Source organism: Callospermophilus lateralis, chromosome 11, assembly GCF_048772815.1.
Source record: "Callospermophilus lateralis isolate mCalLat2 chromosome 11, mCalLat2.hap1, whole genome shotgun sequence".
Lineage (NCBI taxonomy): Eukaryota > Metazoa > Chordata > Mammalia > Rodentia > Sciuridae > Callospermophilus > Callospermophilus lateralis.
Window position 1 is genome coordinate 6,378,190 of NC_135315.1, and position 22,306 is coordinate 6,400,495.

General features: G+C 54.8%; 2 protein-coding genes across 5 annotated transcripts in view; both read right to left on the reverse strand.

Moving 5' to 3' along the window:
- Positions 1-1,680: 1,680 nt before the first annotated feature.
- On the reverse strand, positions 1,681-18,095 carry Nherf1 (NHERF family PDZ scaffold protein 1). The gene is made up of 6 exons (XM_076869711.2): positions 17,441-18,095; positions 7,050-7,211; positions 6,259-6,412; positions 3,888-3,928; positions 2,781-2,870; positions 1,681-2,551 (listed from the first exon to the last, which is right to left on the reverse strand). The coding sequence occupies exons 1-6, from the start codon at positions 17,879-17,881 to the stop codon at positions 2,363-2,365; spliced, it is 1,077 nt and encodes a 358-aa protein (XP_076725826.1). The 5' UTR covers positions 17,882-18,095; the 3' UTR covers positions 1,681-2,362.
- Positions 18,096-20,499: 2,404 nt separating this feature from the next.
- The window catches only part of Rab37 (RAB37, member RAS oncogene family), a 53,506-nt gene continuing 51,699 nt past the window's right edge, over positions 20,500-22,306 (reverse strand). For all 4 annotated transcript variants that reach the window (XM_076869570.2, XM_076869567.2, XM_076869571.1 and 1 more), the window contains 4 exons: positions 21,620-21,685; positions 20,964-21,020; positions 20,811-20,887; positions 20,500-20,605 (listed from right to left, as the gene is read on the reverse strand). In XM_076869570.2, the coding sequence (XP_076725685.1) occupies positions 20,500-20,605; positions 20,811-20,887; positions 20,964-21,020; positions 21,620-21,685 (306 nt within the window). The remainder of the gene's footprint in view (positions 20,606-20,810; positions 20,888-20,963; positions 21,021-21,619; positions 21,686-22,306) is intronic.

Below are 22,306 nucleotides of genomic sequence, written 5' to 3' on the forward strand. Positions count from 1 at the left end.
CAAAGAGGCTAAGGCAGGAGGGTCACAATTTCAAAGCCAGCCTCAGCAACTTAGCAAGGCTCTAGGCAATTTAGTGAGACCCTGTCTCAAAAAATAAAAAGGGCTGGGGATGTAGCCCAACAATAAGTGCCCGAGTTAAATCCCTAGTACCAAACAAAACAACAGAAAAACCCCAACAACTCAAAGTCATAGAAGGCCAAGTACAGGGCACTTTGAGGGAGGAAACACTTCTAGGTCTTTCAGCCACCTTCCTTCATCTCACATCAGACTACAGCTGAAAAACTCGTGACTCTAAAGCCAAAGATCTTGTAGAGCTTTGTACTCTGCCCCAGCCCCTAAGTGACAATTCCCTCTGAGCTACCTGTCCCTGTCTCAGAGTCAAAGTTCTCCCAGGGCTTCTCCGCCTAGCAGGTGAGGTAGGGAGGGGCCTTCTGGGGCTATCCTTACCTGCTCCACCTGTGTGTGTGTGGGGGTGTGCTCCATCTGGGGCCAAAAGGACAGAGGCAAGGGTGGGGTGGGAGAGGCCAGGCCCAGCTGAGCAAAGCACAGGACAGTGGGTGCTGTGATGAGGGAGATGAGATGGCCAGATAGTGGCTGGCCCTCCTCTCAATCCCCAGGGCACCATAGTTCCCCTCCCTGGTTTGCCTCTTACTAACTTGTTGCCCTTAATCCAGGAACCTGGTTCTTAGGGGCCTCCCTGAAGGGTAAGTGAAGAAAGTCCCCAGGGCCAACTTTACCTGCTCTTTGAGCATCTGCTCTGGGACCTCCTGGCCCTGCAGCTTCAGCTCTCACAGGCCACCCTGGGCAGACTTCCAGGATGTGGCCTCAGGTGGTGGAGGCAGCAGGGACCTGGGCCTCTTGCAGAGGAGCAGGGCATTTTGCCCTTGGAAAGTCCCTTAGATCCCACCTTGTTTCACAGCATGTCCTGGGGCTCAGTGGACCAGTTTGTTTTCCCCCAGTGCTGGACAGCTGCCCTCCAATCAGGTCATTGGCCAGATAAGATAGAGTATCTGGCGCCAGCTCAGCCTGCTCCCAGGAATCCTGCACCCCACTGGCTATGGGTAGAGTGGAAGCTTTTGCTCACTGAGCCGCCTCCATCCTAGGCTTCACACTTTTTTTTCCCCTCAGGGTCTAAGTTTCTTAGGGCCTAACTAAGTTGCTGGCCTTGAACTTGCACTCACCGGCCTCAACCTCCTCAAGTCACTTGGATTATAGGTGTGCGCTGCTACGCCCCCCCCCCCCCAGCCCTCTGGGCGGCACCCCTGGAACCAGTGGAGCCTCTGACTCTCAACTCCCACTTCACAACTGTCCTGATTGCATAGGGGCCACACAGGCAGGGCACAAGCCTGGAGCTGAGCACAGGGGTAGGGTGGGTCTTGTTCCCCCCAGGGATCCTGGGTCCTCAGGTGAAAGCCACCAGTCCTTCCTCAAACAGTACCTTACCCTCTCAGCCAAGACAACCTGGGAACACTTATTTATCTTTTTTTTAAATATCTCTCTCTATATATATATTTTAAAATTTATTTTTATGTGGTGCTGAGGATCTAACCCAGGGCCTCGCATGTCCTAGACGAGCACTCTACCACTGAGCCACAGCCCCAGCCCAACACTTATTTTTCTATTTCCCACTTTCCACCCAGAAGGAGGACAAGGCTCTAAAGGAAGACGCAGAGGCTGGCGTAGTTTGGAGAAATCAGCTGAATTTTGGAAGGAGTCTCCTTACAGTGGTGGTGCCTGGTTCAGGGAAGGGCAGCGGGCAGCCAAGCCCTCCCCAGGCTGCCCAGGTGTGTGTGGGGGGGGGCAGGGGAGGGGGGATGGCAAAAATTTCAGGTTGAGGCTACTGCCATGTCCCAGATGCAACAACCAGGAAAATCATGAGAATCAAAGAACAAAAATCCCTCTAAACTCTGCAATACTGTACTCTTAAAAAAAATCAAATGAACAAAAAATGCCCAAGCCGCATCTCCCAGGATGGGAGTCCTGTCCACGGTGAGCAGGGGCTGCTGCAGTCAGCTTCCTGCTCGGCCTCAGACCCAGCCATTACATGGGTCATGAAGGAGGATGGCCTCTGGCCTGGCTCTACAATCCTTGCTTGGCATGGGTCCCAGTGATGTCCCAGGCAGTGTGGCAAGGTAACAACTGGTAGGATTAAGCCCTCAGGAAGGGGTAGACAGAATCTGCTGTGTGATTGGAACGGACAACAGAAAGATGCCTTCCCTAAGGTAAGGGAAGGACAAAGTTTCTAGGGAAATTGGATTCATCAAAGGAGACGCTGGTGCTGATTTGAACGTCGATTGGTGGGCAGTTGGGGAGCAGGTGGGGGAGGAGGTCAGATAGGGACTAGCAGCTGGTGGACAGGTGCTCAGAGGTTGCTAAAGAGTTCATTTTTCTTGCTCCAGTCCATCTGCGGGGCCCGCTTGCTGCTGCGCTTCTGGTGGGCCCTCTCTTTGGCCATGGCCAAGGAGATGTTGAAGTCCAAGATGGGGTCAGAGGAGGAGGTAGACGAGGGCTCTGTGGAGTCCTGTTTCTTGGGGCTGTCTTGGGAATTTAGCTGCAGAGAGGAGCAGGGGAAGAAAGCAGGCAGTCAGTGCTGGTGAGGCTCCCTGGTCCTCAGCCTTAGTGAGGTGGCTCCCTTGAGGCCCTGCCCAGGGGAAGCCAGGTCACAAGAACAGAGTGCGCCTCAGCATGTGACCTCCAAGGCAGTCTGTTGTGCCAGGAGCCAGAGTGGCCTGGGAATCGGCTTCCGTTAACCCAGTTGCCAACCCCTGCTCCAGCCCTACCTCCTCACTGGTGTCGCTGGAGGTGGATCTCGCCAGGGCTGGCCTGGGGCTCTCTGAGGCTGTCTCCGGCAGGGTTTCCCGACTGTTGTCCTGTCATAGGAAGGAAGGTATGGGGGTTGTGGGGAATGGGGCAGGAAATGTCTGATCAGAGAAGCTGGGAATCTCAGTCTGAGAAGCACAGCCCAGGCCTTGGCCATCAGCCCAGACTCCAGCTTTACGTTTTTACATTCCTTAAAGGATCAGGGCAGCCCGGTTCCTCCATCACCTGGGTGGGTGGGATTACTGAATGGTTCTCTCCCTCCTCCTGCCCACCATGGCTTTGGGCATTGATTTGCCTTTGGGCCAGCAACCATGAGGGGTTTCTTGTAGCGGGGATACGAGAGCCCTCTCTATGTGACATGGGGGACATATGTCCTGCTTCCTGGGCCTTCCATGGCCCTCCAAACCTTAACCCCAAAGCAGTGATGCAGGGTCTTGAAGAAGCAGGACGGAGGGGTACTAACCCACAGACAGGGTAACAGAAGGCCCCAGGCAGGAGCCCCTGAGTAAGAAGCCTTGAACCATTTCTTCAGACTCCTCTCTGTGGCCTGCCTGAGTCGGCTGTCTCAGAGTGAAGGCTTTGGCTGGGGCGTCAGCTTGGCGTTCAGCCCCTTCCTGGGTCCCTCCACGGCTTCAGCTGGCACCCAGCCTGCCATTCCTTCCCCGGCCTCACCCGCTTCCCTCGGCCTGGGAGGAGGGGCTTTGTTCTTCCAACCCAGGCTGGAAGCAGCAGGGCTGGCAGCGTGTGGCCAGACACTGGAGCTCTGTTCTTGGGGGGAAGAATGGTCTCTTCTGTATGGTGGGGAATTGGAAGTGGGGGCCTGTCACCCAGGATGGCGGGCTGCTGAGGGGCCCAGCCAGAACGCTCCTGTGTGACAGTCTTGGCCCTCAGCAGGGGTGAGGGGTACACTGGCACTTTTATAGTGTGGAGTTCAGGAAGGAGCTGGAACTGGGCCCTGAGGCTTCAGCTTGAGCCAAAAGCTGTCCTCCCAACTGTGCCACTTTCTTACCCATCACCTGCACCTCTGGGGTTGGGAGCCAGAGAGGTAGGTAGGGGACTATGCTTACCTTCTGTATCTCCCCATTGGTGAAGGGCTCAGGCAAAGGACCTAGGTGGGGGAGAGAGTAAAGGTGAGTACAGAAGCTCTGGGTGAGTGGTAGAGGCCGGAGCTGTGTGCTGTAGCAGATCATCAGATCTTGTGCCCGAGGTCAGTGGTTAAAAATTTTTTGACTGCAACCCACTGCAAGTACATTTAACATTTTAATGACCCAGTATACACAAAGGTTGTGTATATGACAAAAGTGTCACAAAACAATACTTATCTTTACTGTAGTGCAGTGGTCTTTAATATTTTGTGTGTGTGTATGTAGTACCAGGAATTGAACTCAGGGGCACTCGGCCACTGAGCCACATGCCCAGCCCTATTTTCTATTTTATTTAGAGACTGGGTCTCACTAAAACGCTTAGTGCATCGCTTTTGCTGAGGCTGGCTTTGAACTTATGATCCTCCTGCCTCAGCCTTTCAAGCTGCTGGGATTACAGGTGTGCACCACTGCGCCTGGCTCTGGTCTTTGATATTGTCTATTAAATTTTACTAAAATAAATGTGCTGGTCTCCAGGGCTGGGATTGTGACTCAGTGTTAAGGCACTTGCCCAGCATGTGTGAGGCACTGGGTTCGATTCTCAGCACTGCATATAAATAAATGAATAAAATAAAGTCCATCAACTTCTAAAAATACATATTTTTAAAAATGCTAAAATTTTTTTTTGTTTTTTTTTTTAATGTGCTCATCTCTATCTGCTAAACTGATCCCAGGAGCCGCTGATGGACCATCAACTGTTTGAAAAACACTGTCTCAGATGGGGGTGAAGTTCTAGACGGATTGCCTAATTCTTACCTGGGGAGCCTGTTAAGAACAGATCCCCGGGCAGCCCTGGCCCTTCCCATCTTTCACATGCATCCCAGGTGGTGCTGATATGACAGCACACACCCCAGATTATGTTAGCACCTGCCTCTGCTGGGGAAAAGAGGTCCAGCTCCTACTTGCCATCTGGAAATGAAGGGACAGGAAGGCTCAAGGGCAGTGTACTCCCCATCAGCCAACAGGAAACCTGGTGGTGACAGGAGGGATCAGAGGGAAAAAAGTCGGGCCTGGGATTGCCCCTGATGTGGCTTCAAGGCGGGTGCTGTCCCCTTCCAGGGACTCATCAGCCTGGGTGGGGTTCTTCTGAACTCCTAGTTGATAATGATTCTCCTCCCTTGTCCCTGGACCAGGGCACAGCCAGGCACAGTCCTTCTTTTGATATCCCCAGCCTGCCCATGGCAGCAGGGCAGGGAAGTTCTAGGGCACTCGCTCTCCCCTTCCCTCCAGGCATCTCCCTCCCAGGTCTCCTGGCCAGGGAGACAAACAAAAGGGAGGACTGTCCCGGGATGGAGGAGGTGAAGGTGGCAGGGGATGGCATCTGGGGAGCTGAATATAATCCAGATTTAGCTGTGTCCCCACATCAGGTCCCCAAGAGCAAGGATGGGTTTCTCTGGGCCTCAGTCTCCTCCTAACTGAGAAATTACCAGAGTTGCCTGGTTTCTATAAGTTTGGGAGATTATCCCACATCCCATGCCCAGAGGCTGCCAGGGATAGAGCTAGAGGGGGACAGGGCTGCCCCCATGGGCCCCTCAGCTAGGCATCTGAGTCATGTGGATCCCACTCCTACAAATATAACCCTGACCCTCAGGGAAGCCCCACCCACTGCAAAGTCCAAAGAGGTTCCACCCTCAGCGTGGCCCAGCGGGCACCCCCTCCCTGAGCCATCTTCCCAGGGAGAAAGTCCAGAGCAGGGACAGGAGGCTGCTTAACCCCTCCCTGCCCTGGTACAGCAGCCCTGCACCCTTTGGCTTGGCTTGAGCAGGGGGAGGTGCCAGGCGCAGCAGGGTGAGGGTGGGGGAGGGGAAGGGCAGGGGCCCCAGAAACGAAGGGGGACCCACTGCTCTCCAGAGCCAGCAAGCCTGTTTCCAAGACAACCTGACAGAGGGGGGCAGAAGGGGGTGGGGAGGCACTGGGCTCCTGTCACTGGACTCTGATCTGCCCAGCAAAGGCTGGAGGCTGCCCCAGAGTTAACCCTTTCCTTGCCCTGCCCTGAGAACTTGCTGGGGGCAGGGGACAAGGGCTCAGGTCATTCTTTGGTGTGGTGGCTGCAGCTGGGAAGCCAGAAGCTGTGCCATTTCTCACCAGCTTCATTCAGGCCGGTTGACCTCTTCACAGGCCATCTTCAGAAATCCACTGCCCATCCTGTGTCCTTTCCCTTCACAGGGCCCCACTCTCTGCCAACCCACACTGCTGGGCCTCCCCTGAAGGGGGAGGTGAGGCGTCAAAGCCCACCCCTCGCCACTGGCCTCATCCTGGACTTGGAGGCACACCTTGGGCTGCACACTCCACTCACCATTCAGATGCTCCTTAGATGGGATCACTCTGCACTTTTTGAAGAACTCATCAGTTTCCTTGTCTACCACGAGCAGCTTGGTCTCGTCCCCTCCAGCCTTGATGGCAGCCACCACGTCCCCATGTTGTTTGCCCTCCATGCAGACCCCATTCACCTGCAAAGCGGGGTGTGTGGGGGTGGTGTCAGCACAGGTCTCACTTCTAGGGCAGGTGGGGAGAAGGTCCCACCTGCGGATACTGTGCCCACCGGGTCTGTGGAATCCTGAGCTAGGCCAGCGGTTCTAGGGCTGGACAGTCAGCTTGGAGGCAGGACACACGGGAAGAGCCAAAGAAAATACGCAGACAAGACTAAACAAACACAGCTGGGAGGCAGGACTAGGCTTGGAGGCCTGCGCAGGCTGTCCCCTGACTCCCCCCAGCCCCAGCCTTGGTTTTCTCACGTGTAAAATGAGAAGTCTTGGGAGAGCTGATCTCTGGCTCTAAGGTTCTCAGACTGTGATTCTGGGACGAGCCCAAGCGTTCAGTTCACGTTTCCTTTCTCATGAACACACACAAGAGCACGACATGGGTCTCAAAGCCTCACTCAGGAAAGGGGCTCATCCCCCAGGCCTGTGCCTGGCACCAGGGCAGCAGGGAAGCTGTGGCCGTAGCCCCTATGCAGTGCCCACTCCCCCAGCACCTGAGGGCTGGCGGTGCCCCACAGGCTAACAAGCAGTGGATGAGGGGGCGGCCTGAGGGCCAGAGATCAGGAGGAAGAGCCTGGAGGTGTGGGGAAGAGAGCGAGGGCATCACCTCCACAATGCGGTCCTGGGCCCGGAGCCCGGAGGCCTCGGCCGGGGAGTCTGGGTCCACTGCCCGGATGAACTGGCCTGGCTTAGACTTGTCACTGTGCAGGTTGAAACCGTAGCCGTTGGCACCCTTCTTCATGGTACAGAGTCGAGGCCGAAGCTCACGCTGTGGGAGAAATGGAAGGTCCATGGCCATTTCACAATGTGCCCTCTGCTTGACCCTCTCCCCATGAAGGCCAGCAAGCAACACATAGCCCCCATCCTGCACAACATGGCAAGGGACTCTGGGTGCCCAGAAGATCTGTGTGGACATGCAGCATTGCAGCAAACTGCCCGGGTGGCCCTGAGGGGGACATGGCCCAGGTCTTATCCCTCCTAATGGTCCATTTGGCCCTCCTGGAGGGAGAGGGGAATGAAGCACTCCTGTCATGTAGCTGGGTCCCTAGGCACATGAGTGGGACCCCAGTCCTTTGTACCTGTTCTTTTGCTAGGGAGGAGGGGCAGGTGTGAGTGACAGCGGCCAGCACGCTCCCTCTAGGGCCCTTCTCACTCCTTAGGCACCCTTCCTCCCCTGCCAAGACACACTGCACAGCCAAAAGGGAACAGGGAAGAGCCAGGGAACTAGGAACCTGATGGGTGGGACAGTGAGGGGCTCTGGACCGGACAGGACCATCCACAGGGCTCTAGGTCCAGCAGAGGATGAAGATGGCACTAGAACCCAGAGACCCTTGTCATTGATCCCAAGGAGCCTGAATGGGGAGGGTGCTGGGAAAAGCAGGGCTGGGACCAAGGAAGCCCAGTGTGGCTGTGCCTGGGAAGCTGAGCCACTAATACAGTCCATGCAGATTTCTTGGGAGCACAGTTGAAAACAGATTTCAACATCCTCTGCCCAACTTAAGGCAGCTCAGCTTTGAAGCCACAACCCGAGGACACGCAGCATGACAGACAGCTGGACAGAATATGGGTGGGAGTGGGCCAAAGCCTGAGCCCAAGTGCCACCCCACCCCCAGGCCTGTCCCCCTGCACATGACCTGGGGCCAGTCATTTATTTCTCCAAGCTTCAGGGTCCTCATTTCTAGTCCTTTCTTACTGTCCCTGCCTCCAGGTTGCTGGGAGGCCCTGGGAGATAAGGACATGTGTGGGCATGCTCGCAAGCACGTAAGTACCCTGGACTCCACACCGTCCCCACCATTCAACAGTCAAGGGAGCAAGGAGTCAGGAGTCAGCCGCAGGGGGAGGGCGGTGCCAGGCTGCTCAGAATCCTAGATCCCCAGCTGGGAGTGCAGAAGGGGGAGGCCAGAGAGGGGTGGGGAGAGTGTGAAGGGGAGGGCCGGAGGCCTCATGCCCCAACTTGCCAGCCACCATCTGGGGAGCTGTGCCCCCCTTCACCCTCTGGGGGCAGGGGTGGGGGCTGGAAAGTGACTTTGCCTTCCTTTAAATGCCTGGGCAGGTCTTCAGGATGTTGGTGCAGGTGTGGCGAGGCCAGGGGGGAAGGAGGATGAGGGCTGGGACCTGCCCTAGTGGCCTTGCTCAAATCTGGACTAGGGGCTCCTCATCTCCAACCATAGGACAACTAAGAGAGCACCCAAAAGGCACCCCTCCCCAGGGGCTGCTGGGGAGCCCCGAGCCCCAGTTTTTCCTTGATCACACGGTTACTCACAGGCTATTGCCTGGCCCTTCCCACAGACCCCAGCACCCCCTCCTCTGTTCCGGGAGTAAGTGAGGCTCTTCTCCCCTCCAGCTAATCCTGTCACAAAGCTGCCAGCGGCCCTCCCCCAGGTGGCCCAGGTGAGCAGGAACAGGTCTGACCAGTTGCCCCCCCACCAAGAGAGGCTCAGCTTTCTGCCTTAGCCACCCTGAGCTGTAGGATCCCTGTCCTTTACCCTGAGAAAGTGGGAGGGTGAACTTCTGGGATGGGCAGGGGGCAGCTCCAATGTTAGTTGCTTCCCCCCTCCCTGCACGGTCCCCTCATGCCAAAGAATCTTCCCATAGCCACCTGGCTGGGGCTTGAGAGCTGCTTATGAGATAGGTAAAGTGAGGCTCAGAGAAGTTAAGCCCCTGCCCGACACCAGTCAGAATTCCAAGCTGCTCTCCTTCCACCACCACCAAATGCCTACAGAGCCCCAGCTAGCCTGTCCTTGCCAAGTCCCTGGAGACTCCCACCATTAACAAGAGGCCAACGGGGGCTTCCTACAGGACCAGGGAGATCAGCTTCCAAGGGAAGCCACCCAGGTGTTCTCAGGAGGGGTCAATACAGCTGCTGAGTCAGCCCATCAGGTGACCCCTCCAGTCTGGGTGGAACCAGGAGTTCCCTGGTGGCAGCCTCCAGGGTCTGGGAGGCCTGGCCTGTCTGTGCTAGCTCCAGAGCAGGGGGTCAAGGGGACACTTCAGAGGAACATGGCCCCAGAGTCTGTGCAGAGCCTCCCAATAAGTTCTGAAAGGTTGGAAGTAAAAATCAGGATCTGCTCAGAGATGAGACTCATGGAGACCCAGAAGCAAGAATAGTGTGCAGCAATGGTGGCCCAGGGTGGCTCAGGCTCGGTGGACCCAAGATGCTCAACTTTAGACAATGTTGGAGGGCTCTACAGAAAAGACCAGCCAGGAGGGCAGCCACCAGACCCTCTGCTGGGGCTTTCTCCTACCCTCAGGCTCTCAAGCTCTCCCAGCATCCCTCTCCTCAGGCAGTTAGCCTAGCCCCACCCCAAGTGGCCGCCCCATCACCTCCACCCCTGCAGCTCAGGGTGCGGACAAGGAATTCAATAGGCACCAGCAGCAGCCACCTGGAAGGCTGGGGAAAGTGGATACCCTAATCCTGGTGACTGACGTCTCTGGGGAGCTGGCGGCTGGGGGCCAACGCCCTGCTGGGCCCAGCTCCTCCCTGGCTGATGCCATGGTGACGGACAGGCTGCTTCCACCACTTCCTGAAGGTCAGGCAGAGGTAGGTCCCAGAGGGATGGGCTAGGGGAGCAGGAAGACCACCAAGGTGGTTAAGGTACAACAGAGATGACCCCCAGCTCTACAGACTGCCCTTCCCCCAGCCAGCCCAGGGCTCTTGTCATGTAAATAAGACTGGTACTGGGCTGCCCTGTACAGAGAAAGCAGCCAACAAAAGACAAGGGGCAGGGGGCAGGGCAGGAGGAGCTGGGGTGGGGGGGCTGGGGGGGATGCTGGGAGGGAGCTCCATTAGTTCCATATACTCTGGGGACACAGGCTTGGGTCCTGGCTCTTCAAGGGAGAGCTGCCCCGTGACAGGTGGCACGGGATACTGCTCTGTGGGCAGGCTGGGAAGTGACCAGGGACTTGGAACACTGTGCCAATGTCCAGATCTGTCGGCTGAAGGTATCTTTTCCTCAACCCAAGCGAGGCCCAGTGGGCTTGGTTACTACTAGTCCCGAGCCCCAGGGCCCTGACGTCACCACTTGTTCCCTACAGGACCCCTCCCTCCCCTTGCATCTGTACAGGTCAAGGAATATCAGATATCTCTGCAAAATAAATTAATTAATTAATTAATTAAAGGATCCTATACTTCCTGCTTTCCAGTGGGAAAGATGTTCTGGGGGCCCAGGTGAAAGACATGAGCTAGGGTTGGGGCTGCTTCTCCAATCCCCCTGGTCAGGGACCCTGAGCCAGATTCTCCCTCTGGCTGGTCGTGTCTTCTCCCAGTTGCTGCCAAAGAGACCTACAGTGCAGTGGAGTTTGGCCCAGGTCTCTGGGCTGGGCAAGCCTGGGATGGAGCAGACTGGCACCTGGGCTGCTGCCTGGCTGGACACCATCCAGGGTGGCCGTCCCAGGCCTTCCACCCGCCGTGTAGGCGCTCCACTATCCCTCAGCCTTCTCCCAGAATTTGCCCTGGTTTAACTTCTATCTCCCAAAAGGCTAAAGGAGAACCGTCAGGAGCTTGTGAAATTGGGGCTCAACAATGAAATAACAAAGGGCAGCTGCCAGTTAGTTAGCCCACACTTGCTATGTGCCAGACACTGTGCCAGGGGCGCCTTCTCATTAAAACCCAATTATAGGGCTGGGGATGTAACTCAGTGGGAGAGAACTCACCTAGCATGAAGGAGCCCTAGGTTCAATCCTCACCACCACAAAAATAAACAAATAAAATAAAACCAATTTATAACCCTGCAAGGGAAGTATTATTGACTGTATTTCACAGATGAGAAGACCCAGGTTAAGACAGAGAATTGCTCAAACACACACAGGTGCAAGGAGGAGACTTGAACAGGGACCTAGAACAGCGCTATGCAGGGGAAAGAAGCCAACCTGTGGGCAACTTCAAAATTTCTAGTAGCCACATTAAAAAGTAAAAAAGAGAGGGGTCTCGGGGTTAAGAGCCTGCTTAGCACCTACCTGCGTGGCCCTGAGTTTGACCCCCGGCATCACACATACAAAAAAAAAGTAAAAAGAAACAAGATAAATTAAGTTTCATGTCACACAATGTATCCAGAATATTACCATTTCAACATGTAGTCACCTGTTTTTAAAACTAAGAAATTTTACTTCATTTGTTAAGGTCTCTAACTTAAAGATCTGACTGAAATCCAAAATGCTCCTAAATCTGAAACTTGTTGAGCGCAGACATGATACAACCAATGGAAAATTCCATGGTATTAAACTTTGTTTCCTGTACAAAATTATCCAAAAAACGTATAAAACCAGCTTCAGGCTGCACATGAAACACAAATGAATTTTTTGTTTGGACTTGGATCCCATCTCTAAGATGGATCCCATCTCTAAGATAGCTCTCTCTCTCTCTTTCTCTCTCTCTTGCTAGCAGGGATTGAACCCAGGGGCACTTTACCACCGAGCTATATATTTACATATATATGCAAATATTCCAAAATTAAAAAAAAATCTGAAATCTAAAAAACTTCCATTCCCAAGCATTTTGGATAAGAGAGATTCGACCTGCACCACTTCTTCAGAGTGGAGAATTCATTTCATACACACACAACATTTCTACCTGGGCTAGCACACTCCAAGAGCTTCACTTGGCCAGCGGCTACTGCGAAGGACAGCACGGATCTAGGGGTCTTTTAGCCACTATGCTGAAAGCCCCAAACTCGCTCTTCTAAACCCGTGGAGCTCTGCAGTGGGCTCCAGGGCCCTACATCTTCAGAAGCACAGGGAGAGGCCACGCCTTTGCCTCTGGCCTCCTTCACAGCAGAGGGATCTGAGCCGGACAAACATTCTCTGCGTGTTATTCGCCTGCCTCCAGGTGACCTGACCTCAGGGAATCTGCAGCACTTGTCCCTTTTTCAGGAAATAGGAACCTAAACTTGCCTAGGCGTCTGGGGATGTGGCAGGTTATCCTGTGCTGCGCCGAGGGCTCAGTCAACAGTCAAGGCCAGCCTGGGGGCGGGGAGTGCTCCTTGCCCTTCAGGGGAGCACGAGAGCCAGCAAGGAGAGGCTGGGGGGCCAGGTATGGAGAGACTTGGTCACTAAGCTCTGCATTCACCAGCTGGGGGTCCTAGAGCTGGCCACCTAACTGCCAAAACTGACCAGCCTCAGTCTCCACAGGCAGAGAATAGGGCTAATACTTGCCTTGGGGGGCAGTCACGTTCATGAACTGAGCAGGCACCCTGCAAATCTGAGTCCCCCCAGGGAGGGTCACTCTAGCTTAGAAGGGCAGAGCAAAGGCACAGCTGCTCATGGGGCCCAGAGCTCCGGTTTCTCCCATGCAGAGCCCGCAGCCCCGACAGGCCTTGGCAGACTGCCTTGTTCCTCTAATTCCTCCCTACCACCCGCTCCCCGCTTTCCCAGGGACCCCAGGGATGGGAAATCTGGGAGGGCCCCCCATCTAACGGAGTTTCCCTAAGATGGAAGCTCCTTTCTAGAGACCTCCAAGAGAACAATTTCCAGAATGACTCACACAACTTAACGGGAGCCTGGAGTGACAACCAGGGGCTCTGCTGTTGCATCAGTAGAGAAAACAATCACAAACCCGTGACTTAAGAGGAGGCAGCCACAGGCAAACTACTGCACAGCTTGTTTCAAGTGCAAGCATCAAGCAGCTCAAACCTGGTCGCCCTGGGAGAGAGGCTGACAGCCAGTCAGCTAGCTGTGCCCCCCACCCACCCACCTTGCTACCTAAGGCATGGGACTGTCTGCCTCTGGGATGAGCACCAGGATCAGGGTCCATCGAGGTTGAGGGGAACCCACTCAAGCCGGGCACTTCCACATTCACACCTGTCATCTCATCCAATCTTCCCAGCAACCCTGGGTGGGGGATGGGTGCTGATGCAAGCTGAGGCTTGCAGGGACCAGCAAACTCCTTGGGTTCCAGAGCCAGCAAGCAGCAGAGCTAGATTTCTGGATTCCTGGTCTTAAAATGGAAGCTGCTAGCAGGCAAGAAGAGTAAGTGGGTATATTCTATCTGGAATTCCAATCTCTGAGTGTGCTGGAGGCACAAATAAGCCCGGTGTGCTGCACTGAGACAGAGATCCCACACAGCCGCTCGGCATTCAGTCATTAATCCAAATTATTTATTGAGCACCTCCCTCCTATGGGCTTGGCACAGTGCTAGGGATAGCAAGGCACATAAGGTGCACTTGTTGCCCTGGGGCTTGCCATGAAATGGAGGAGAAGGTCACAGAGAGATGACTGAAATGGTGTGTGGTAAGAGTGATCGAAGATACAAGACAAAGAGGAGGAGGAACCCAAGGGCCAGCTCTGCCTCTCTGCCTTTGGGATCAAGGAAAGGCTCATGGGAGGTGAGAGGTCTTAAAAGAGTGTTCCCAGTGCAGAAGGGGACAGGATAATTTCCAGTCCAACAAATACTGAGAGGGTATGGCATGCTCAAGGAGAATTTGAACCCTTGGTGTGGCTTCCAGGATTATCGGGGCAGTAGGGAGAGTGGGCTGCCAGACTGTGGAGGCCCCTGGGAGAGCAGGTAGCTATTAAACAACAGTGACTATTGATTGAGCCCTTCTGAGGGCTGGGCTTGGCCACCACTGCACCTGCCCAACTAGTGAGACAGATTCAGTGCCGGCTATCCCATGGGTGGGGTGTAATAATTATAGTTAACTATTTATGAATTCAAATGCCAACAACCAAAGTTTATTGAGCACTTACTTAATACCAGGTATTGGGTGACTTAAGGTATGTAGTTGCATAATTTTGCAGATATTATGTCAAAATTTTTCCTTTGCTAAAAAGTGGGGACAACCATTATGTGAAGCCCTATTTTTGTTTTGGTTGGTTTTGGGGGTTGAACCCAGGGGTGCTCTACTACTGAGCTATATCCCCAGTTCTTTATATATTTTGAGACAGGTCTCACTAAGCCACTGAGAGTCTCACTAAATTGCTGAGGCTGACCTGGAACTTGCAATTGTCCTGTCTCAACCTCCTCTTGCTGGGATTAGCTGGGATTATAGGCATGTGCTACCATGCTTAGCTATGTGAAGCTTTAAAAAAAATTATTTAAAAATAATTTGTTACTAAACTATATTTGGTGCAAGATTAGGATGCATGGAATCCTCCTGAACACGTGTTAATGTGGTGGTGACAATTATGCAGTAGATTACGGTAATACAATTTTATGTAATCCCAACAACCTCATGAGGTCATTGCCCTCACCCCCAATTTACACAAGAGGAAATGGAGGCTTAGGGAGGTGAAGCAACTTGGCTCAGGCAGCCCCAGTAGATGCTGAGCTGGCTCAGGCCTGCCTTGTCACTTTGGGTCCTAGTTCAGGAGTTTAGGCCTCCTGCTGTGACTGGGGTTAATGGAGGGAGAAGGGCTTTATATGGGGAAGCCCCAGAACAGGGTTGCTGCTCCTCTGTTCCCATGAGTGAAGGTGGGTGAGGCCATCAAGAAATCAGGAGGCTCATGCCTATAATCCCATTGGCTTCGGAGGCTGAGGCAGGAGGATCATAAGTTCAAAGTCAACCTCAGCAATGTAGTGAGGCTCTAAGCAACTTAGGGAGACCCTGTCTCAAAATAAAAAGAAAATTAAAAAGGGCTGGGGATGTGGCTCAGTGGTTAAGATACCCTAGGTTCAATCCCTGGTACCAAAAAAAAAAAAAAAAGTCAGGAAGCCTACCTCCACCTAGACTGGGCTAGAATGCCCAGTGTGGATGACAGGGCTCCAGGCACCCCTTACCCTCTGCCCTGTGTGGTTCTCAACCTGGTGGGCTGGTCCTCCCAGCCGTGTGCCAGCAGCCGAGCGCACTCTGCGTAGCACCTTGTCACTTACAAGAACTAACAGAACAGTTCCCACACTGCAACAAATTCTTAGATGCTTTATGTGGAAAAGGGATGTCTTTTAGGATTAAAAAAAAAAAAAAAGGGCTGGGGATGTAGCTCAAGTGGTAGTGTGCTTGCCTGGCAAGCGTGCGGCCCAGGTTCGATCCTCAGCACCACATACAAAGATGTTGTGTCCGCCAAGAACTAAAAAATAAATATTAAAAAAAAAAAAAAAACCCACAACCTTACAACCTTCACTGATAGTTTCTGGAGTTTCTGGAGTAGCAGGGTGGGCCACCTTCTGGTATATGGGGATTTTATTCTGGATGGGCTTCACAGTGCTGACTGGGTATGAATAAAGCTGAGGAATTTGGCCGCAGAGCTGGGAATCAAGGATCTGGGCATAAATGTGCCAAACTCAGAATCTAGTGGGGATTAGAACTTCCCATTATTTCTAAAATTCCCTAGAATAGTACTCCTGTTTTATAGATGGGAAAAAATCAAATCTCTGAGAATGGCTGACTTGCCTGGCAATGGTGTCCATCTTCCACCTAAGGAACACACACAAATGTGGGGGTCACACCATGATCTGGGGGAACCTGATTCTGTGCTCACCCGGGGCAGCCCAGAGATCAGGAGGCCCATGGTGTGATGGAGAGCACATGCTGTGCTGACCCTTCAGACCTGCCTCCCCCCATCCCCCTCACCCCCACCCTCTGGGACCCAGAAGCAGAACCAAAAGGGCAAAGGGAGGAGCTGGACACAGTGCGACCGGATGGTGGGGGGTGTTATTTGTGCGGGTGCCAAAGTCCAAAGGAAAGAAAGGGGAATGAACAATTGACGGACTCCGCACAAAGTTCACCTGAGTTTCTGCCTGGGTAGAGATGTCACGGGTGCTTCAAATTCTCCTCTACCCTTTGCCAATGCCAGCTTGGCAGTGGCAGGAAGTGGGAGCCCAGTGGCCTGGCATTCCCAGTACCCAGCTCTGGCTGGACAGGGCTCCTGGTGACCTCACTTCCACCAAACCAGTTGGTCCTCTCAGGCTCCACCTCTACCTTAGTGCTGAACTGTGCCCTTTCTCTGTCAATGAGTATCCTCCGGTCTCCAGAGACACCCCTGCTGGGCTGCAGGTAGAGAGCTGGTGGACCTGAAGAGGCCCTGCTCTCACATTTGGCACCCTGGCGCCACCCCCTTGCTCTCCAGGGATAAAAGCTCAGCACAACAGCTCCAGTTTTGCCAGTGGCCCCTCCTGCAGCTGATCCAAACTGGGATCCTTAGGGGAAAGCCTAAACATAGGTAAAAGCGGCCAGCCTGCCAGCAGTCCCAGAACCGGAGTTAGCAGTGACAATTGGGGGAGACCACTGCTCAGGGTGAGCTCCCAGCTCCAGGGCTGGGCCTGGCAGAATGCCTGCTCCCTCCCCCAGCCATCTCTCCCCTCCCCCTCCAACGTCCTCCCTCCTGCTCCCTGAAGAGCTAGCGCTTACTCCTCACATTCCTAAGAATCATAAATCCTCCTGGGTGGCAAAGCCACCCCTCTCAAGACGCCTTGGCGCCTCCTCCCTATCCCCACCCCCATACATTGCGCCTCTAAGCGGTTGGGGCTTTCTCTTTCTTAGAAGTCACTCTGGACTTTGGGAAGACTAAGTCCAGCCTGCGAAGTTATAATAAACACAACAGGGGCTGAGTGGCAGCGCGCAGGTGTGGGAGAGCCTCCTGGGGCCCTTCCTACACCGGGGGCTCAGCACTGAAAGGGGATTGTTATTCCTCCAGCTTTTTGAGTGGGACGTACTCGCCTTCACCCTACCTTCAGTTACCACCCACAGGGGCCGTAGACAAAGTTGGCACCTCTGGGGCAGAGGGGCCTTCCTTCCGTCCCAGCTGCTGGCTGGGGCGGCCCAAGGGAGGGCCCCAGGAAGGAGCAGGTTTGGGTTCCGAGGGTCAGGAGCCTTGGAAAAAGGGACTGAGCTCCATTGCGCCGCCCTTCTAAATGGGCAAGGGGGCAAAGAAAGGTGCGGGCGGCAAAAGCGCTCAGACTTCCAGGCCAGTCTGGGCAGGGGGATGGAGTCACCAGAGCAGCCCCATGCCTTTCCCAGGACCTGAGAGGGCGCTGGGTCGGCGGGCGGAAGCAGTTTCCCTCTCGCCGCTAGAGCTTTAGGAGGGCTGGACGTCCGGGGTGCGTAGATCTCTTCCCCCGCCTGGACTTACCCGCTCCGGCTGGCTCTTCTCGGCCTCACGCGGTTCATTTTCGGCGCCAGTTCCCTGCCCCTCGGTGGCGGCCGGCGATTCGGCCTGTCCTGGCCCTTCCTGGGTGCGCAGCAGCTCCTCCCCGACCTGGACGCCTAGCTTTTTCAGCTGCTCGTCAGCCTCGGGGTCCACCACCAGCAGGCGCACCGCGTTGAGCGCGGCGCGGATCCGGCTCACCACCTGCTGGTGGGTTTCCTTCTCGACATTCTCGCCGTTCACCTCCACCAGCCGGTCCCCAGCCAACAGCCCCGCTTTCTCAGCGGGCGAGCCGGGCTCCACCAGCCGGATAAACTGGCCCACCTTGCCCTTCTCCCCGTGCAGGTGGAAGCCGTAGCCGTTCGGACCCTTCTCCAGGCAGCAGAGCCGGGGCAGGGGCGCCCCGGCTGCCGCGTCCGCGCTCATCTCGCTCTGCGACTGCTCAGCAGCGAGAAGTGGGGTCCCGTCGGGGGCGGGAGACGCGACCGCCCAGCCTTTCTCTGCGCCCTAAGAACCGGGAGGCGAGAGGGAGAGCAGCAGGGAATCCCTGCTCAGCCGGACGGGCGGAGAGCGCAGGTGTCCCAGGGACGGAGACCGCGAACTACGAGGAACCGACGGAGAAAGGCGGACCAATCCCCGCCCGCGCGGCGTCTGAGCGTTCCAGAACCCGTCCAGCCCCTTGTCCTGAGGGCGGGGTCGCGCCGAGGGTGTGGGTTCCAGTAGACCAATCAGGGGCCACGATCAGGGGCGCTCGGGCCGGGTGAACGTCGCCGGCCAATGGGAAGGAGCATGGGCGGGGTCTGTGCTCGGTGCGGCGCCCCGCGGCGGGCGAAGAAAGAGGGCTCAGGAAGTGGAAGTGTTTGTTACCAAGTGCTGGAGTTGGGCGGGAGGCGTGGGCGGGGCCCCTGTCCCCAGAGAGTTCCAGGTACCGAGAGGCCGAAGACTGCTTCTGGTTTCCCCCTTTGGCGTGAGTTGAGGAGAGCTAGCCCCCGCTTTAAGCGCCCTCGTGTTGTAATGGCCTTTAGCCAAGCCTGTCTGTCGTAGCGCTGGGTTGGAGGGGAGCGACAGTTGCCGGGGAAACCGCCCCCCAGCCTGCACTGGGGCAGCGAGGACCGGCCTTCGTAAGAACTGGACACAACAGAGTTGTTTAAATAACAGTGTCTCAAGACTTACGTCTAGGGGTGAGGCTCCAATACCCGCAAAAGCGACAAAACTCAGTAAAGAGTCTGAGGCTTCACGCAGCCTGAACAAGACAAACCACCCAGGGCAATGTCGCACATTGGGTCAGCTTTTGGCCAGGGAATGGGGTGAAGAGAGGCAGAATAGTCTAGGTAATCCGTCAAAGGGTACACTCCTCGGGGAAAGGAGCCCTGGCCTTTTTTCAACAGAGAAAGAAAAATGACTAGGACTGTAAAATAAGCCTTCCAGCTCCCTCTTGCCAGATGAGAGGCTGGTCACAGAGGCCAGGGTGAATTTGGTAAGGACATTTCCCCCAAAACGCGATAACAATCTCTTCAACGAGGTCCCTCCTCCCATGCGCACCTCAGACCAACAGTGGACAAGGTGTACTTTCCAAAATACTGCAGTTTAATTATGAAAAACACAAATGCAAGAGGCCCAGAGCTGTCTACATGATTGACTCTCCTGCTGCAACCTGCCAAGGGCCAGAGAAGAGACCTGGGAGGTCAGACTCCTCCCTGATTCGCCTGGGAGAGGCCACTGAGAGCTTCCTTATCAATTCAAGTTGGAGCCACTGAGTGCTCAGAGAGCAAGATTTCTGCCTTAAAAGCAAATGCAGCAGCCTCAGAAATGTCCAGCAAGTAGTACCTCTCCACCCCTCCTGCCCTGCCTGCAGAGCTAAAGGAAAGGTGCTGACCTGCATATTTCCTGGACACAAGAACTCCTTGCTGCCCCTCTCCCCACCCCAGGTTTACCCACATGACCTTGTTTTGCACACACTGCATTGGTGCAAAGAAAAGGGACCTTCCATTCGATACCCTGACTCAGTAGGAGGGGAGATAAAGCAGTTTTGACCCTGGTGACTGACTATGAAGTTCAAAAAAAGGGCACAGTGGTCAGGAAGGAGGGGGAGCTTGGGTTCAGGGAGCTAGACCTAAGGTTTCCTCAATTCTGCCTTCCACCTGCTCCAGTAGCCAGGGGCTTCTCTTTATCTGGTTCTTAACCCAATTGAGCTAAGTGTTCCTTGAAAAAATAGCTGCAGGGCTGAACACCTGCCAAAAGATTGAGATGAGAAGACAAACTTTTCCTAGCTCTGACCTCAGGTGTCTAGGGGCAGAGATGGAAACCAATGAGTCAGGGATTCAGGGGGAGTGGCTCCTCTGGGATCTGAGGTCCAGAAAACAGGAACCAATGTTTCCAAGTGCTGCAATGTGCTTGTATGCTGGAGGAAAAACAGCACACCTCCAGGAGTGGGTTTAGGAAAACCAGAGGTAGCCACAGAAAAACCCTAGTCTCTTCTACGCCTGTTTGCAGCTGGGCGGGCCCCTCCTAATCTCCACAACTCTTATCTTCCCTGAGTCTTCCTTCCAGCTCCCAGCACCAGGGTCCATCTTATTGGCTAAGACTATTTCCTGGGGAGCTGGAGAAAATGAAGGCTGGAGTGAGGGTGATGGGGACACTAACTCTTACCCTCACACCCCAGAAGTGCACTGGTATCCCCTGGTGCTGAGCTGGAACGGCACTACCATGTCATTGCTAGGAGGATGGCCTAGCCTCTTAGGTCCTAATCCTAAATCCAAAAAGGCAAAAGGGCCACCAGGTCCCTCTCTTGGTTTTCTGGAAACCCTGGTATCTTTTTTTTTCTTTTTTCGTATGAAATTTTGTATCATTAAGATAAAATATAAGCAGTTTACCCTCCCCCAGGATGCAGGGAAGCTATAGGAGTGCTGCGGCCTTATGGGAAGGGGCAGTGCACTGGGCCCCCCAGCTCCCTCCCCGTTGACTCAGCCGCCCAGAATACACCAGTCAAGGGGAGATGGCTGCAGCTCCAAGGACTTCTGGGGCCTCCTCTCAGCTTGTGGGATTCACACAAAGGAGCAGCAGCTGGAACGCTTCTTCTGAGACTCCACGTAGTCTCGGATCTGGAAGCTGGGCCCATCAGCCTGCTGCCCAGCACGGTACTTCAGCTCCCTAGAAGAGGAAGAGGAAGCGGCGAGGGGCTGGCTGAGCTGAGGGTGCAAAGTTGAGCTTTTCCCCACCCCGTTCGTTCTCCTGGCCAGGAACAAATGGAGCTCAGAATGGAAGTGGGCCCAGGGCCTGGGCCAGGGGCTAGGCACTGCTGGGTTCCCAGATGCCACCCTGCCCTACCCGGTTCCCTTCCCTGCTCAGCTCTCACTTGGCAATGGCCAGAAAGGCTAACTCCACGTTCATGCCTGTCTTGGCGCTGGTCTCCAAGAAGGGAACTCCGTACTCCTGCCAGGGAGAAAGTGTCCTCAGGGCAGCCTCTGGCTGCCCCCAGAGTTCCCCTGCCCCACTGGCAGTCACTTACCCTGGCCAGTGTCTCTCCGTCCTCTGAGCGTATCACTCTTTCACTGCTCACATCCGCCTGTCAAGCCCATGTGGGTCACTCTGAGGAAGGAAGCCTTGACCCCAGCTGGCCCTTATTTTGCCCCAGGAGCAGGCACTGCCCGCCCTCTGCTGGTGACCAGAGGGACTGTGGGCAGGTGTGATTGGCCTGGGGCCAGGGTTTCTGCCTTGTGAAAGAGTACACCCTTCTCCCAGCCCTGGGATCCCAGCCCTGGGATCTCACCCCTGGGTCAGGGAGGAGGGTAGTTCTCCTTGGCAAAGGGTGGGGTGGTGACGCAATCTCAGAGGGTTGACAGCAGTTGGGGACAAAGCTTTGTAGCCTTAGCTCTTGACCCCTGAACCTGTTCTCTGTGATCTAATGGGGGCTGGCAGCTGGGCAACCCTGAATCTCTTGGGCAGCAGCTTGGGCTTTCCTGGAGGGGACTATTTCCAAAGCTTGCAGGGGGAAGGTAGGCTAGGCAGAAGTGGCCATACACGTCTGACCTCTGAACAGGATACTGGAAAGTCCTTTGCTGGAGGGACTTTCCCTTTGGGTGGCTGTAAGGCTCAGTGGGGCTGAAGCTGAGGCAGGGGGAGAGGGGGAGCAGGGTGGGCTGACCCTGCCACCTAGCCACTTACCTTGTTGCCTAGCAGCATGATCACCACATCCCTCTGGGCATACTCATGAATCTCTGTGAGCCAGGCCTGTGGGAGAGGGTGAGCTGAGCCAGGCCAAGGCTGAGGCCCAGGCCATTGTCCTCCATGGGTGCTCTGTTAAGGATTCTAAGACCACATATGAGCTCAGTGTTCAAAGAACTATGATTGAGGGGCTGGGGATGTAGCTCAGTGGTAGAGTACTTGTCTAACGTGAAGCTCTGGATTTGATTTCTAGCATGCACATGCACACACGCATGCGCACACACACAGAGTACTGATTGATTAGTGATGTCTGCCATGAGCATAGGGTTGGAGGTGGTAACATGAGTGCCATAGATTTTCCAGCATTTTTTTTTTTTATCTTTACGTCTAATTACCCGTTTGTTCGTTAGCACACTGCCTTTGAGGTCAGGGAGTACAGAAACCTACACACTATTGTGCACAGAGCCAATATTTATTGAGCTACTGTCTCTTTCGTCTAATGTATGTTGTGAGGACATAGCCACTCTGTCTGTTGAGTTGCACCTTGGGCTGAACGTCTGCGTAGACATTTCTGGCTGGGCTTTTCCCTGGGTCTCTGTAGATAATTGTCCAGGGTGGAGCTGGAACTGTTCTGAACACTTTGACATGAGACACACTCATGAATCATGGTCAGGGCTATGCAGTGGC

Excerpts from the sequence above, each read along its gene's own strand:
- Nherf1 (XM_076869711.2), bottom strand. The coding sequence starts at position 17,881 with ATGAGCGCGGACGCGGCAGCCGGGGCGCCCCTGCCCCGGCTCTGCTGC. Across the intron at positions 6,413-7,049 it reads CCCAGGACCGCATTGTGGAG|GTGAATGGGGTCTGCATGGA; the intron begins GTGATGCCCTCG and ends CCCGCTTTGCAG. Across the intron at positions 2,552-2,780 it reads CCAGCGACACCAGTGAGGAG|CTAAATTCCCAAGACAGCCC; the intron begins GTAGGGCTGGAG and ends TCCTCTCTGCAG.